This window comes from Rhincodon typus, chromosome 9 (genome assembly GCF_021869965.1).
Source record: "Rhincodon typus isolate 14 chromosome 9, sRhiTyp1.1, whole genome shotgun sequence".
NCBI lineage: Eukaryota > Metazoa > Chordata > Chondrichthyes > Orectolobiformes > Rhincodontidae > Rhincodon > Rhincodon typus.
Window position 1 is genome coordinate 18,783,234 of NC_063340.1, and position 14,077 is coordinate 18,797,310.

A 14,077-nucleotide genomic window follows, 5' to 3' on the forward strand; every position below is an offset into this window, starting at 1 on the left:
TTCCTCAATATCCTGATTATCTCTGGGGAAATATAAAACATGAATTTTGCATTGTGGAGTTAGGTGACTTTGTTTACATTTCCTTCACTCCAATCAGGTAACATTTTCAACTGAGTTCTGTTTTACATGATCTAAAACTGCAGCAAATACAATAGAGCCAGTCCTAATAATTGTTAGATAACTCTGGGGCATTGACAAGTTGAGGAGGAATTGGATTCAGTGAAGGAAACCACTAGTACACAAGATGGGATGCTGGTGTGTGTTTCATAGAATACTGTCAGATGTGTTTTGGTTTGGAATACTGATATTGATCATTCTAGGGTACTGATCAATGTTAAAAGATGATTAAATCCTGTATGCAATATTTCTTTTCACTGAGTAGTCACCAAAAACAAGAATTTTTTCTGAAGTTTGAAACTTTGGTCAATAAATAGAAGGAAATCAAGAACCTTTTAAAGTAGTGGCAAGCTTCACACAACCAATCACATCTGGAGCCTGATTACTTTTCTGCAGACCAGTACACAAAACAAGATTGTTAAAAGTCAACATGAAAGTGTTGATCGGAATTGTGTAAATAGTAAATTATCTGTAAATAACTATAATGTACAAGTTGTATATGTATCCCACTTTTAATGTTTCAGTCTGGTACCTATTCTTGTCTGAGAGTTTTTTGGGGTATCTGGTCCTTTTTTCTCTCTTTTGGGTTAGTGCCTGTTCTTGTCTACATGTGTGTTGGTGTCGTGCTGTTCCTATCTGTTTATTAATGTCATCCTTGTTCCTGTTTGCATCTGTTTGTGTCACCTGAATGTGCAGGTCATGGCCATTCCAGTTCCCAGCTTGTGTATCTGGCCAAGCTGTGCCCAATTCAGTTTGTGTGCATGTGTCAGTGCCATATTATAACAAGTGGATTTTCTGGGTATATGTTGCAAATCAGTAAGTAGTGTTCTTTGTCTGTTCACAGAATCCAAAGGATTGGACCAAGGTGGTTATTAAAAACATTGCAAACTCTGGCAAGTTCTCAAGTGATAGAACCATCAAGGAGTATGCCAGAGAGATCTGGGGGGTGGAGCCTTCTGATGTGAAGATTCCTCCTCCTAATGAACCGAAGGCCTAGTTTGTTAACAAGACAGGCAGTGTGCGCAATCTATACTGATGTGTTTTTGTCTAATACCTCTGTCAGATTCATGTTTATTATGAAAATAGCCTTGCATTAGTTTTTTCTTTCTAAATGCACTTGCTGTGCGCCTTATTAAAATGTGTTTAAGCAAAAAGTTATTCGATGTCTGTTACCTAAATCAGCTTACTTTTTAAATGCAGATATCTTTAATATAATTATGGATTTGTCTCTTCTTCAAAGGGTTAACATTTTGAGCCTGCATATTTTTTTTATTTGTTTGCACTAGATGTTGAGATCATGATTGTGTCCAGTGGGCAGAGCTCAATTCAAAATTATCATCTGGAGTAATGTTTCTTCTACAAATACCTTTAACAGACTGTGCCTGTACCATTTTAATTTGATGGTTGTTCTTGTACAGTACTTATTTACTTGTAAGGAAACCTTTGTAAATGAGCACTGAAACAATTTTTACTGAAATTATGTGCATTCAGGTGACAAAGGCTAGAAATAAAATCTGCTGGCACACGTGTGGTGAATCCCTCATTCAATTCATGGTCTGGCCTGCCTTCATTATTGATTTGTTAGAGATTCAAATTGACTTCACAATTCAAATTTACCTTTTGTTTTACTGCCTGTTTGCTTCACTAATAATGACCCACTGAACTCAATTAGTTATTGATGCCTTTCTGTTCTGTCCTACTGGTTAAGGACCCCAACTTGCTCAATTGATGAACTGATTTTGTTTTTGTATAGTAATCAGTTTTTTTTTAAAAAAGTTGTTTTAAGTCAAATCTGCATGGTTAGTGTGTTAGATTTGAGTTGATTGAAACTGGGACCTGGTCTGTTCAGAGTTGTTTCTACCTCTGGTTCAGCATTCCTAAAGTCTCTGCAGCAAGAAAAGGTAAATAGAAAAACAATCTAAAGAAAATAAAACTAAACATTGCTAAAAGGAGACTAGAAGTTGAAGCTTTTCATCTTGCACTCATGAGAACTAAAGACAAGAAATAAATATTATGAAAAAGACACAATTTTATACAGAGAGAAGAGTATGTGGATTGGTTGAGTCATAATTGGCATGGAGATGCATCAAGTTCACTAGCATTATTGGAGGCTAGAGAGTTGATGAGAGTCTCTAATAATGCTGATCTTGCCTAATGCGTGCCTTGTGCACTGTAACCTGTATGCCTCCAAGTCTTTTTGATCTGTACATCCTTGCTTACTATAATCTGCCTGTACTACTTGTAAACAAAGCTTTTCACTGTACCTCAGTACATGTGACAATAAATCAATCAGTCAACCTTCATTCACAACCAGGCAGGTAGATTCTAAATGGTCAGAAAATTGCCCTGGAGCAGTACAGCAGAATTGGCTGTCTCTATGATCACTGTTTTTGAAAAAGGTGCAACATAGAAATTCCTTTTGCCAACATAAACCAGGGACTTGAGTATTTATGTATTTTGCATATGCTACATGCACTGTAGGCCTGCCTAATGATCTAACATTGGTTTCTGGTGTAATGCTGAGTGCAGTCCGAACTTGTTTTAAAACATGATTTCCAATACCAGAATCACAGTTAATAGTAGACATAACTTTGAGGCTTGTATGTACAGCTGGTAGCAGCCTGATTGTGTTTGACAAACCTGTGGGGGTGGGGTATGGTGGGCACCAAGACATGTTTAATTTTTGAGACAAATGGCCTATATACCATAGAAATAATGGCTTCTATAAAGAAAGAAGGAGACATTTACTACAGAATCTAATCTCAAAAAGAATTTGGACCGCTCTAGATGTATCTTAAGTCTAGGCATTGCTATCCACAGCTAACAGTTATGTTTCTGACATAACAACAAAGTGCAACAACAGGAATGTCAGTCATCTGTTTTGTTGGTTGAGAAAGGAAAAACTTGCCAGGAAACTGGTGACAATTCCTCTGCTATTCTTCAATACAGTGAAATGGGAGCTATCGTGTACGCTTGAGAAGCAACTAGGGCTTTGTTTAATATTGCATCTAAATGATGGTGTCTGCAACAGTTTATATTCCTGATTAACTCTGTTGGTGCATCAGCCCGAATCAATATGCGAGCACAGCCACAGACAGGTGACAGGGAAGTCTATTTGTTCTATGTTTAGGCATAATTCTTTGACCAAGAAGAAAACTCTGCTACCTTTTTTTAAATTGGATACATTGGGCCCATGGCACAGGCATGGTGGACTGAAATATTCTGGCACAGCAGAACTGTGGTGTTAGTAACATTTGCAAGATTCAGCAATTTGTAGCAGTTGCTTACAATCTGTACAATTCCTTTTTAAATAGTAAGAACAATATTGTTGAAGTTTTCCAGTGGTGCAGAAGAGTCTCACTTTTGGTATAATTTACATTAATTTTCAACTAAAATGGTGGTAAACTTTATTTGGATAAGTAAATGCAGGCACTCTCACTCACTCTCTCCCTCCTTCCTCCTTCCTCCATTCTTGTTTTACTTTCCTCAACTTTGTTTTTCCCTCCTTTTGTCTCTTCTGCTTTTTCACTTGCTTTTGTCATGAGTTGCAACTTTTTTTTCTGATCAACTTCCATCCTGTTTCACCAGTCTGCAGAGTCTGGCAAGTAGCAAAAGAGAAACAAAAGGAGTCAGTGTAGGATTTGCAGCAAAGGAAGAGTGCAGCAGAGGAACCAAAAGGAACTAGAAGCAAGCATTGGAAGGATACAGAGGTGGGAGCCTAATGGGATCAGTTGACATAATAGACACGTGTATCAAACCATGAGCCTATAATAAAATCAATCAGATGAATACAAGACTCTATATAAGCCTATTTTGTAATTATACAACTAAACCTACCAAATTTAAGGTTAAAAAATGAACACGTGAAAATTTAAAATTAAAGCTAGTCCCATTGTCTATGAACTTGTACCACATGCTACACCTAACTGTATCCAGTAGATGGCACTCCCTATCAGTATATCCTGTTTTGATACTTGTGTTTTATGAAGCACTAGCCACTCTGCATCTATCTTGTAGGCAACTACTATCAAACGGTTCATAGATTTCTAATACCTACTGTGAGCACCACAATGCACTTTGAAACACCTTTCCAATTACTCTCCCTATTCACTTGGACTTCACTGTAGCTCTGCAAATTTTCCATATGCATATCTAATTTCTTTTGGAAAATTACTATGGCAGCTCCTTCCACCAGAAACATTGGTATAAATCAAAACTCACTGGGTCAAAAATATATTTGCTGTCTTACATTCTGGTTTCTGTAACATATGCTGACAAGGACATTGAAAAGAGAGCCAATATCATTCAATACAAAATTCACCTTCAGCCTATGCAGATTATCTGGTAATGTGAAACATTCTTTTTCAAGAATCAACCTATCAAAGCCAATATCTATCTAATAACTAGCAAATTGCCATTAATAATGCCTCGTAGTCATAGGGTCATACAATACAAAAACACACCTTCCACTCAATTACCACTGTTCCTGAACTTTTCCTACTTCTTGTTTACATGCTACCCTACAAACCTGCGCTTTCAGATGATGACACTGAAGTGACAGTCTCCCAAGTCCTAGAGTCTGCTTTCTCATTACAAAGGGGCAATGAATGGTGAGTTTAACCTGAGGTCCACCATTCCTCATGCAAATCCAAGATATTGTGCATTCAGTGCTCTTAGCCAATAAGAGAAGAGAATCAAAATTCTGCAGCTGCTGTCAATTTGCATCTCAAACGAGCTAGTCAGGCAACTGGGCTAACCAACCCAGTTCATACATTAAGATTTAAGTGTTTAAACATCTTGTTTTAATTGCTTCATTAAGAGGTTTTGACTTTAGCTGTCTAAAACGCAAGTTGTTCCCTCCCCACATCACTCTGCCTCTTTTACCTCACTTACCCCTAATACAGGCTTAAAGCCTACTTCTTTGCCCAATTGTCCAAATTATCATCTTGCATAGCTCAGTGCCATAATTTATATTATAATGCCTCATTTAACTAAGGCCCAACGTATCTTCAGATTTTTGAAAATTAAGCTAAAATTTCCAAACTGCAATGGAAAGTTGCAAATTGCCATCAACAGGGGAGGATTTGAACGTCTGAATTATTGATCTAATAACATAATAACATTGTTTATTTGGGGTTAATTAAACAATTTTATTTGGAGCAGAACAGACCAAAGACACCTGGGTTAATTCTAATCTAAATTTTTATTTAACCTATTTTCCTAATCATCCTGCTCAGAGCTGATGTTACACACCTCTGGAGCAGTTAGGACTTGAACCCGGGTCTCTTGGGATATTACCACTGCACCATGAGTCAGGATAAATTGACTTTGTCCTCCAACTAATTTCACTACAGATGGAGTCAGAGGCCCAGGACCAGCCTTAGAGTACCACTGCTACCCTATTTTCCATCACATACCCTAATATGCTTCCCTGAAATGGTGCACATCTGCTTCCAGAGAGCTACGTGAGGAAACGTGTTTGTCAAAAGGCATGTGTATCCTATCTAAATAAGCTCCACACCTCAAAGATTCCTCCACCATCTTGGCTGGCCCTCAACAAGTTAGATTGTCCTGCCAGAGAGCTTGGGTGAGAAAAGAATAAAAGTAGAGTAATTAATGTGATTAAGTCTAACATTTCTGAATGGAACTAAAATATATTTCTTTTTAATAATCCATATTTACATCTATTATATCAGGATGGATTTTCCATTGACCATTTTAGAATGCACCTAAACAATTAGAACCAAAGGAAATGGCATATTTCTCTTCAGTCATAACATTTAGAGGTTCTAACTCATTTTGTCAGGACAAAGAAACTGATAGAGGAGAAATTGTTTAAATAAAACATTGCAATTAAATATCCAGATCATCAGTTTTATTATTGTCCCAACTGAAAACCTTCCCAACGAACAAGATCAAAGCACAGCCCTTGAGAACATCACAGTAACACCAGTTTGTTGGGTGGGAGTTTATTATCTGAGAACTTGATCAATGAATATAAAAGATGAAGGTCACTGAGAATATTATGGTTGAACATTTAATAGGACCACAATTTATTCTTTAAGATGCATTCAGATTACAGGCATATTCAGGTGTGAACATGGAGGAAACTCAGCCATTGTTTATCACCAATCTTCTAAATTAGCAGTTAAGAATCCAAAACACAGGACAATAGGCCTTTGTCAATTTCAGGCAATGCATATCACTATAAATCAAAGGTGTTGTGTTCAAAACTAAATAAATAGTGAGTTTGAAGTACTCAAGATCTTTATTTAAAAATATACAGTGCATAAAATCCTAGATTCAGCAGTTTACAAAAGGTGCAAGTTCAATGGACTTCCCTCAATCAAGACATCACTCAACGTGGATATATGTTTGATGTTCACATGACTATTCAACGACTTCCATATCAGCATTTGGTTAAAACAAACTTAAAAATTTCAGTGAATTTGAAGTATGCAAAGCTCATTAGACCTTTGCCAAAAACGAAATGTTACAATTCACTGCACACAAAGGGTTGGGGAAAGTTGAAATCAGTTCTGTGAAGGAGATCAATATAGTAGACACAGATTTACAAAACATCTCAACGGGTCGTCTCTTCTAGTACATATCCATAGACATTAGGGACTTGTGAACTTTTTAAAAATCAATTTACAAATGCTGGCTAGGTCAGCATTTTCAATCTATCCATTGTTCCAAAGTAGTGGTGCTAGGTCTTCTGCTGGAACAGTGGCCACTTGTGGTGAAGTTACTTCAATAATGCTGTTACACTCGGACTTTCAGAATTTTGATCCAGTAAGGTGCTAATATACAATCAAAACAATGGGCAGGATTTCAGAAATTGCTGCTACTTGTAGCAGCAAACGGTGATAATTTTGCATATATTACCACTGCTAATCCTGCACCAAAAATTAACTGATGATCTTTGGCAAATGGGAAGAGACTGGTCTGTACTTTTTAAGTAAAAACACAGGTGATGTAAACAGCCAAATTTGCAACACACCACCAAAAGCATTTAGCAATGGTGTTACTGAACACATCGCTGAAAAGAATGTTCATCACACCTCAAAATTATTTTTTCTTCTGCCAAATATGTAACAAATTGAGTTTTACTTTTTTTTAGGATCGATGTGTACAGATGTTTTAAGACGCTTGTATTTCATAATAAAAGAACTCTCCAATCACTCCACTTTATGTTAAGCAGCATAAGCAGATAAAGTATTGGAATAGTTCCATATTCTATGCCATGTGAAACATGAAGAATAAAAGCTGTTCAACAAGTGGTCTAGTTCCTGTCTGCACACAAGAAAATTCTCCCTGCAGGCCATTCAAATACACACAAGAAAAAGATTTGAAATATTTGGAAGAAAAATTTCTAACAGATCAACATTTCCAGTTACTCATCTTTAAAACCTGAGCAGCTATGATTGTGCATTTTTTCTTTAGAGCTGATCAGAGCATTCCAATTCCTGAATGAATAACTGGCAATTATCAAATCTCTGCTGTTCAAAAGAATGTTAAAATCTCTTAACAGATATGCGAAGGTGGAATGTGCTTCATTTAAAAAAGCTAAATAGCCACAGTAAACAATATTAATATACTATATTCAGGTAAATGGATGGGTTGCTTAATTGTTATACTTCAACCAATGGCACAGTCAATTGCCTAACTTAATAAATCTGTTTCCCCTAAACACAGACCAGATATCGGAGAATGATTAACAGAATGTGGGAATTTAGTACACTACATCATGAATGAAACTCAAATGTTTAATTTGTGATCAATCATCTGAACTAGTGCAGAACAGTTACAGAGATACTCCCTTTTGTAAAACAAGATTGGGGAGTTTAAAATTGAACATTTAGATTTTAATTCATACATGTGGAACTCCAGTGAATATCAGTGCAGATGTCAAAAGTCTGTGGGCGCACACATGTACTATTCAATGCAATTCAAATCCTTACTGCAAGTTAAACCATGAAATAATCTGAAGCAACTCTAATTAGTAGTACTTACTTAAAAATAAATGATCATTTATCATGACAGGTCAGTAAAACTATGACTCAAAGCCTGATTTTCTAGAGTTGTTGCTGCTGGAATCAACAAAAACAAAACATGAATAAGTCGGAGAGAATTCTTTCACAAGATTCTGTTTTCTGGCTTATACACTTTTGATTGGTGGCTTAAGACAATCAAACAGAAGCCATTTACGTTCATGAGGGGAAGGAATAGGATATGTTGATAAGGTGAGGTGAAGTAAGGAGGAATGAGGCTCATTTGGAGTGTAAAACTAGTACAGATCCATTGGACCTGTGCTGTAAAAGTCTACGTAATTTTATCCTAGTTGAAGGCGCTTCATGAACCAAGATGTTTGGCCCTGCTAACGGAGGCATCTTATCTTGGCCCCAAAGAGGAAGAATACCTCTTTACAGATGGATGTCATTTTCACAAACAATTTAAGAAATGGACAAACCCAAAAAGCAAAAATCAATTCTTGTTTCACCAGAAACAAAAGCCTCCTTAAACATAACTTGTCATCTTTTCCTTTAAGATTACACATTTGCTGCATTTTCCCCAAAATTTCCGTTTGTGGTTCAGCTTATTAGCATTTGTGAGGTTTAATTTTCTTCTGAGCTCGGGATGCATTCAAAATGTGGTTCAGAATTTCATAAATATTTTAATAAATAATCTGTACTACGTACCTATTCAAGAAGGCTGCTTTCTGTTACTGACTGCAACTAGGCAGCCATTTCTAATCTTCACTGGAACAATGCAATATGTTGATAAGAATTTTGCTTTTAATAAATGCTATATTATTTACATTGGTGTATGTTTTGTTTAGTACACATTTTACAGCAACTGATGTTATTTCAACAAAAGGAGTATGTTATAATCATATCTCAGAAGTCAACCAATAATTTAATATATATTCCACACAAGTATTGTTCCAGTTGTACAGTTGCCCAGTGTACTAGCAGTGCATAAGTGACACTGTGACAACAGATCATAAGTAATAAGCAGTTGTTAGTTGCAATTCCTTTGGTGACCACACCAAAACCCAATATTTGTTTACAAAGCATGTGTCACAAAGGAAATTTGCACAAACTTCTTAAGTTGCCTGAATTCATTAAGACAAGTCCTTAGTGGTAGAACTGACACAAAGATAGATCACCATTTGATTCAATTTTGAGTAGTTACCTTGGAAATTAAGAAAACCTGGGTGGAATTTTGCACTCATCAAAATGATGGGAAATTGGAGTTTGATCAATGCTATTACCAATGTCAGTATCAAGGTCCTCTAGGTCAAGTACAGCACAGTCAGCTGTATAACACAAGGTACTCCAATCAAAACAGACTACCAAGGGATGTCTGTTTTCCAATCCTCACACCAGACATCGTTATGCTGCCTTCAGCAAAGTTGTCACTTTTGTGTTGTAGGGCTCAGACTCACTAAAAACTGGGAGGAGAACGTTCAGTTACTTCGCATAAGACTACGGAGTCTAGCAAATAAACAACCTTCAATGAATATATACATTTACCATCCCCACCAACCCCCATTTTAATTGAAGGGCAAAATACCAACAGGCAGACTCTGGCATAGAACAGGAAGTAAAATAACCTACTCGTCTAATATTCTCGACAATGTCATTGGATACAGTGGGCATAGTCTACTTGAATACTTTGATATTAGTATACTGCAACAGACTCATCTGAGCTAAAGGTATGAACCTTCAAAAATCCTTGCACCAAGTGTAGGGAAGTTATTATATTTTATGAGCAGCATTTCATCTTAAAATCTTCTACCAGCAGAATAAAACTGAAAAGGCATGTCCTTTGTACATGCAACACTATTGGGTTTAAAAAAAAATGAACAGGTTGGAACTCTCAAAAAGCAAAAGTACTACTTTTGGAATAATTACCCATGATCCAGAAACAAGAAATGGCGTGCGCTGATTCAGAATCATATTTTGAAATTACTCTGATTATCCATCATTTATTTTTGCACTTTAAAAATTAACTATATTTCATTCTAGGAAATTCATCATTGTGGTCATGAAAAATTGTATGCCTTCATTTTTTTATAACAAGAATCAAATTCTCAAGTAATAATTCTTTCATTTCATCCTTTGGCTGTGCTGTCCACTGAGCTCCCTCATCTGCGGAAAAAAAGAACCCAAACAGCATCATTTTTGTTTCATGTTCAGATGAATGAGTTTTGTGGAATGCAAATCAATAGAAGTCATGCAAGTTTTGAGTGACACAAATTGAAGTCTTCAGGCGCTCCAAAGTTGCAACTAATCTCTGTGGTCCACTTCACTACTGACGCGTATTTGGGTCACTTAAGAACTTCCTGCATCAAGAGAAAGAAAGGGATTTATAATTACTCAAGCATTTCTATTACCAGTAGATCTTCTGTGATATTGATCAGGGTGAAGCAGAATGATGCTGTTTCGTAAGTGCTCCCTAACCTGGGCAACATCTTTTAATTCCATTTCTTGTAAAGCTACAACTGCAGCTCTTCCAACTCCTCCATTTCACCATGCCTTCCCCTTAACTCCCCACAAAATGTATCTAACTATTCTTTCTCAATCTCACAAAAGTGCTCATCTCTCATCCCTAACTAACATAGGCTCAATCTTTTTCCTTCTGCCTAAACAAGATATCTCTGGTGTGCTTCTAACATCAAGCAGGTCTTGCTTTTTCTCCCTTTCAACACAAAGCAGATTTCTCAAATTTTCTCCTTTGCCCATTCTAAATAGTACTGATCTTAGTTTGTCCCTCTCTACTTCAGTTGCACAGCAGCCTGTCAAAGAGAGTTGAACAATTAGTCATTGGAGACAGACTCCCGAACTTAATTAGAATTACCATTGTTAGCATCAACGTTTTTCAAGCTCTGTTGGACAAACTCCAACCATTTCAAATACATCTAAGCCAGAAGCCACCAGGAGTTTCCCTTAGCCATTCGTGTACCCATTAACCAGGGAAATAGGCTGTGCTGGTGAATGATGAATAGAAGTGGGAGAACTGATAGGTTCACGCAGAAGTGACCAAAAAGGCACAGGAGAAGCTATGAAAACCATAGGAACAGGAATAATTCGGCACTCGTTCCTGTTTCACCATTCAGTTGGACTGTAATTCTGTTCAAATGGGCTTCATTTAAACTCGGATGGCATCAGAGTCCTGACAAAAAGTTAACTCAATAAAACAATATGATGACTTGGATAAATCAAGCAGCGTGGATCAGGAAAGGACAGAAAATTTAACAGTACTTTTTCTTCCTTGACATCACTCTTCCATCCTCAAAAGATGACGGAGACACAGCAATTAAATCAATTTCACATGGGGGTGGGTTCACATAGGACAGTTGCTGATGGTTAAAGAGGCCAATCTTCGAAGGCAGGTTCTACCATAAGTACTGTACATAAAATTACCAAGTGTCATTGTGGGTTGTTGTCTTGCCAAGCTGCTGGAATGACAAGGGGCTACAATGATAATAATCCAAATGAAGTCCACATACAGAACAGTGAGTAAAAAGCACAATTTAAGGCTCTTTATCTGAATGAGCATAGCATTTGTAACATGTTGTACAGACCAGTGACACAATTAGAGTTAAATGTGTTCAATATAATTACCATAACAGAAACAGTTAAACAACGACCAAGATTGAGAAAGTAGTGTTCAAGAGTATTCAACACTTAAAAAGATGGAGAATGAGTAAAGGAGGTAAGATAGCTTTGATAATAAAGAATGACAAAAGAACAGCAGTAAGAAAGGGTCTTAGCTCAAAAGGAAGTGGTAGTATGGATGAAGGGTTAATTAGTCATCTTACAGTTAAAGATAAAGTGATCATTACACAAGTGAATTGTACTTGAGGGAGACACATTTATGACCGACACAAGAATCTGAAAGTGAACAGCCAATTATATATGTACAAGGGGAGAGGTTGATGGGGTAAATAGACTGAAATGTATGGTGGGAAATAAACAGTGGAAAATATTTACAGAACCAATTCAACAAAATGTTGTTCGATTTAAAAAACTCCTGATTTATTTTCTTCCCCACATCCTGACTACAGTTAGGAGACCTGTACACAACTCCCATCAGGGAGTTTCTTCCTTTACGGTTCCTCAACTCTACCCACACAGATTCTACGCCTAACAACTCAACATCACTTTTTGCTATCAAGTTATTTAATTTTTTACTAACAAGGCAACCCCGTCCCCTCTGCCTGTCCTTTCAATAGGACACGTATCTTTAGATATTTAGTTTCCAGCACCAATCCTGTCGTAGCCATGTCTCTGTGATACCCATAACAGTTACCCGTCAATTTCAATCTGCGCTACAAGCTCATTTACCTTGTTTTATACACTACATGCATTTAAGTACAACACCTTCAGTCTTGTGCTGACTGCCCCTCCTTCTCAGTCATCCCCTGGTCTGACTCCTGACCTTTCCACACTCTGCCCTACGACTTGTTCTGGAAATTTTAATAAACTCTGCTGAGCCTTCCACATTTTTAACTTTTTCCCATATCTTTCCATGCAACAAAACCAATATGATTCAAGGAAAGGGTCACTACGCTTGACAAATTTAAGAGTTTGAGGACGTAAGTAGTAAGATAGAAAATGGATTTCTAAATGGTATTTGATAAGGCTTCATACATAATATGCAGAGTAAGGACTCTTGAAGTTGGGGGTAATATATTAGCATGGCTTGAAGATTAGTTAACACACAGGAAGAGGAGAATTGGGATAAAATGTGGCATTTTGAAGTTGACAGCCTGCGAGACTATTGGATTGCCATAAGGACAGTGCTCAGGCCTCAAGCCTCAACTATTTACCATTATATAAACAAATTAGACAAAGAGCCCAAGAATAATGTATCTAAGTTTGCTGATAATGGAAAGCTAGATGAGAAATGTAAGCTGTGAGTAGGACACAACTGACAACAAGATATAAATAGCTTAAGTGACTGGGCAACAAGATGGCAGATGCAGTATAATGTGGGCAAGTGTGATATTATTCACTATGTTCATAATCATAGAAAAGCAAAATATTTTTAAAAGGCCCAATACTAGAAAAGGTTGATGTTCACAGACAATGAACATGAAAGGTTAATATTAGTGTACAGCAAGCTATAAAGGAAGCAAATGGCATGTTGCAGTTATTGCAAGGGGACTGGAGTATAATGAAAAGGATGTCTTAACCCAATTTAGTGGGGCAGTGCAGGATTCATTTAATTGGTTCCTGAGATGAGAAGATGGTTTATGATGAATAAATTAGCCCTAGACTTTGTAGTTTAGAAGGAGAGTGGATCTCATTTGAAATATACTCGATCCTGAAGAGTCTTGACAGGATGGACACTGAGTGGTTGCTTCTTATTGCTGGAAATTTAGAACATGGCGCTACTAATTCAGAATGAAGGGGTTGATATCTTAGTTTGAGATGTGGAGAAGTGTCTTCATTCAGAGGATTGAAAATCTTTGGAATTGTCCATGCCAGCAGCTGAGACGGACAGATGTTTAATCTCTCAAGAAAATAAAGGGATTTGGAACTTGGGTGGTAAAGTGGAATTACGGCAGGATATCAGCTATGATCATAATGAATGGTAAAGCATGCTCAAAGAGCTTTCTGATCTGCTCCTGTGCCTAGTTCTATGCTCTTATGGCCGATAAGGCCTGAACTCATCTTAATGCATATCCAATGATATCTTTACCTATCAAAACAGGAGATATAGCAACAACACTGGGATAGACAGAAGTGAAATACTGAGAGCACAGTGAGAGCACAATACTGTCATAAAACAAACGTACATTTACCTTAATATGTGAGGAAGCTGTGGGCTCTTGTATATATACTTGTGCCTGTAACCAAGGTCTTTGTGGAAGGGAACAAACTGCACTTTCCTATTGCCCTTAGAAGATGCAATGTCATAAAGCTGCGGATAAACAAAATATTTT

At 37.0% G+C, this 14,077-nt stretch overlaps 2 protein-coding genes across 5 annotated transcripts in view; one reads left to right on the forward strand and one right to left on the reverse strand.

Moving 5' to 3' along the window:
* The window catches only part of LOC109914918 (glycogen phosphorylase, brain form), a 101,590-nt gene extending 97,684 nt beyond the window's left edge, over positions 1-3,906 (forward strand). Inside the window, exon 20 of the mRNA XM_048600667.1 lies at positions 962-3,906. Coding sequence (XP_048456624.1) covers positions 962-1,114 — 153 coding nt within the window. The 3' untranslated portion in view covers positions 1,115-3,906. The remainder of the gene's footprint in view (positions 1-961) is intronic.
* The window catches only part of LOC109914919 (abhydrolase domain containing 12, lysophospholipase), a 137,873-nt gene continuing 127,398 nt past the window's right edge, over positions 3,603-14,077 (reverse strand). For 3 of the 4 annotated variants that reach the window (XM_048600669.1, XM_048600670.1, XM_020514530.2), the window contains 2 exons: positions 13,937-14,055; positions 6,367-10,468 (listed from right to left, as the gene is read on the reverse strand). In XM_048600669.1, coding sequence (XP_048456626.1) covers positions 10,435-10,468; positions 13,937-14,055 — 153 coding nt within the window. In that variant the 3' untranslated portion in view covers positions 6,367-10,434. Of the gene's footprint in view, positions 3,716-6,366; positions 10,469-13,936; positions 14,056-14,077 lie in introns of those variants that run through there. The other variant, XM_048600671.1, reaches the window with a different exon arrangement.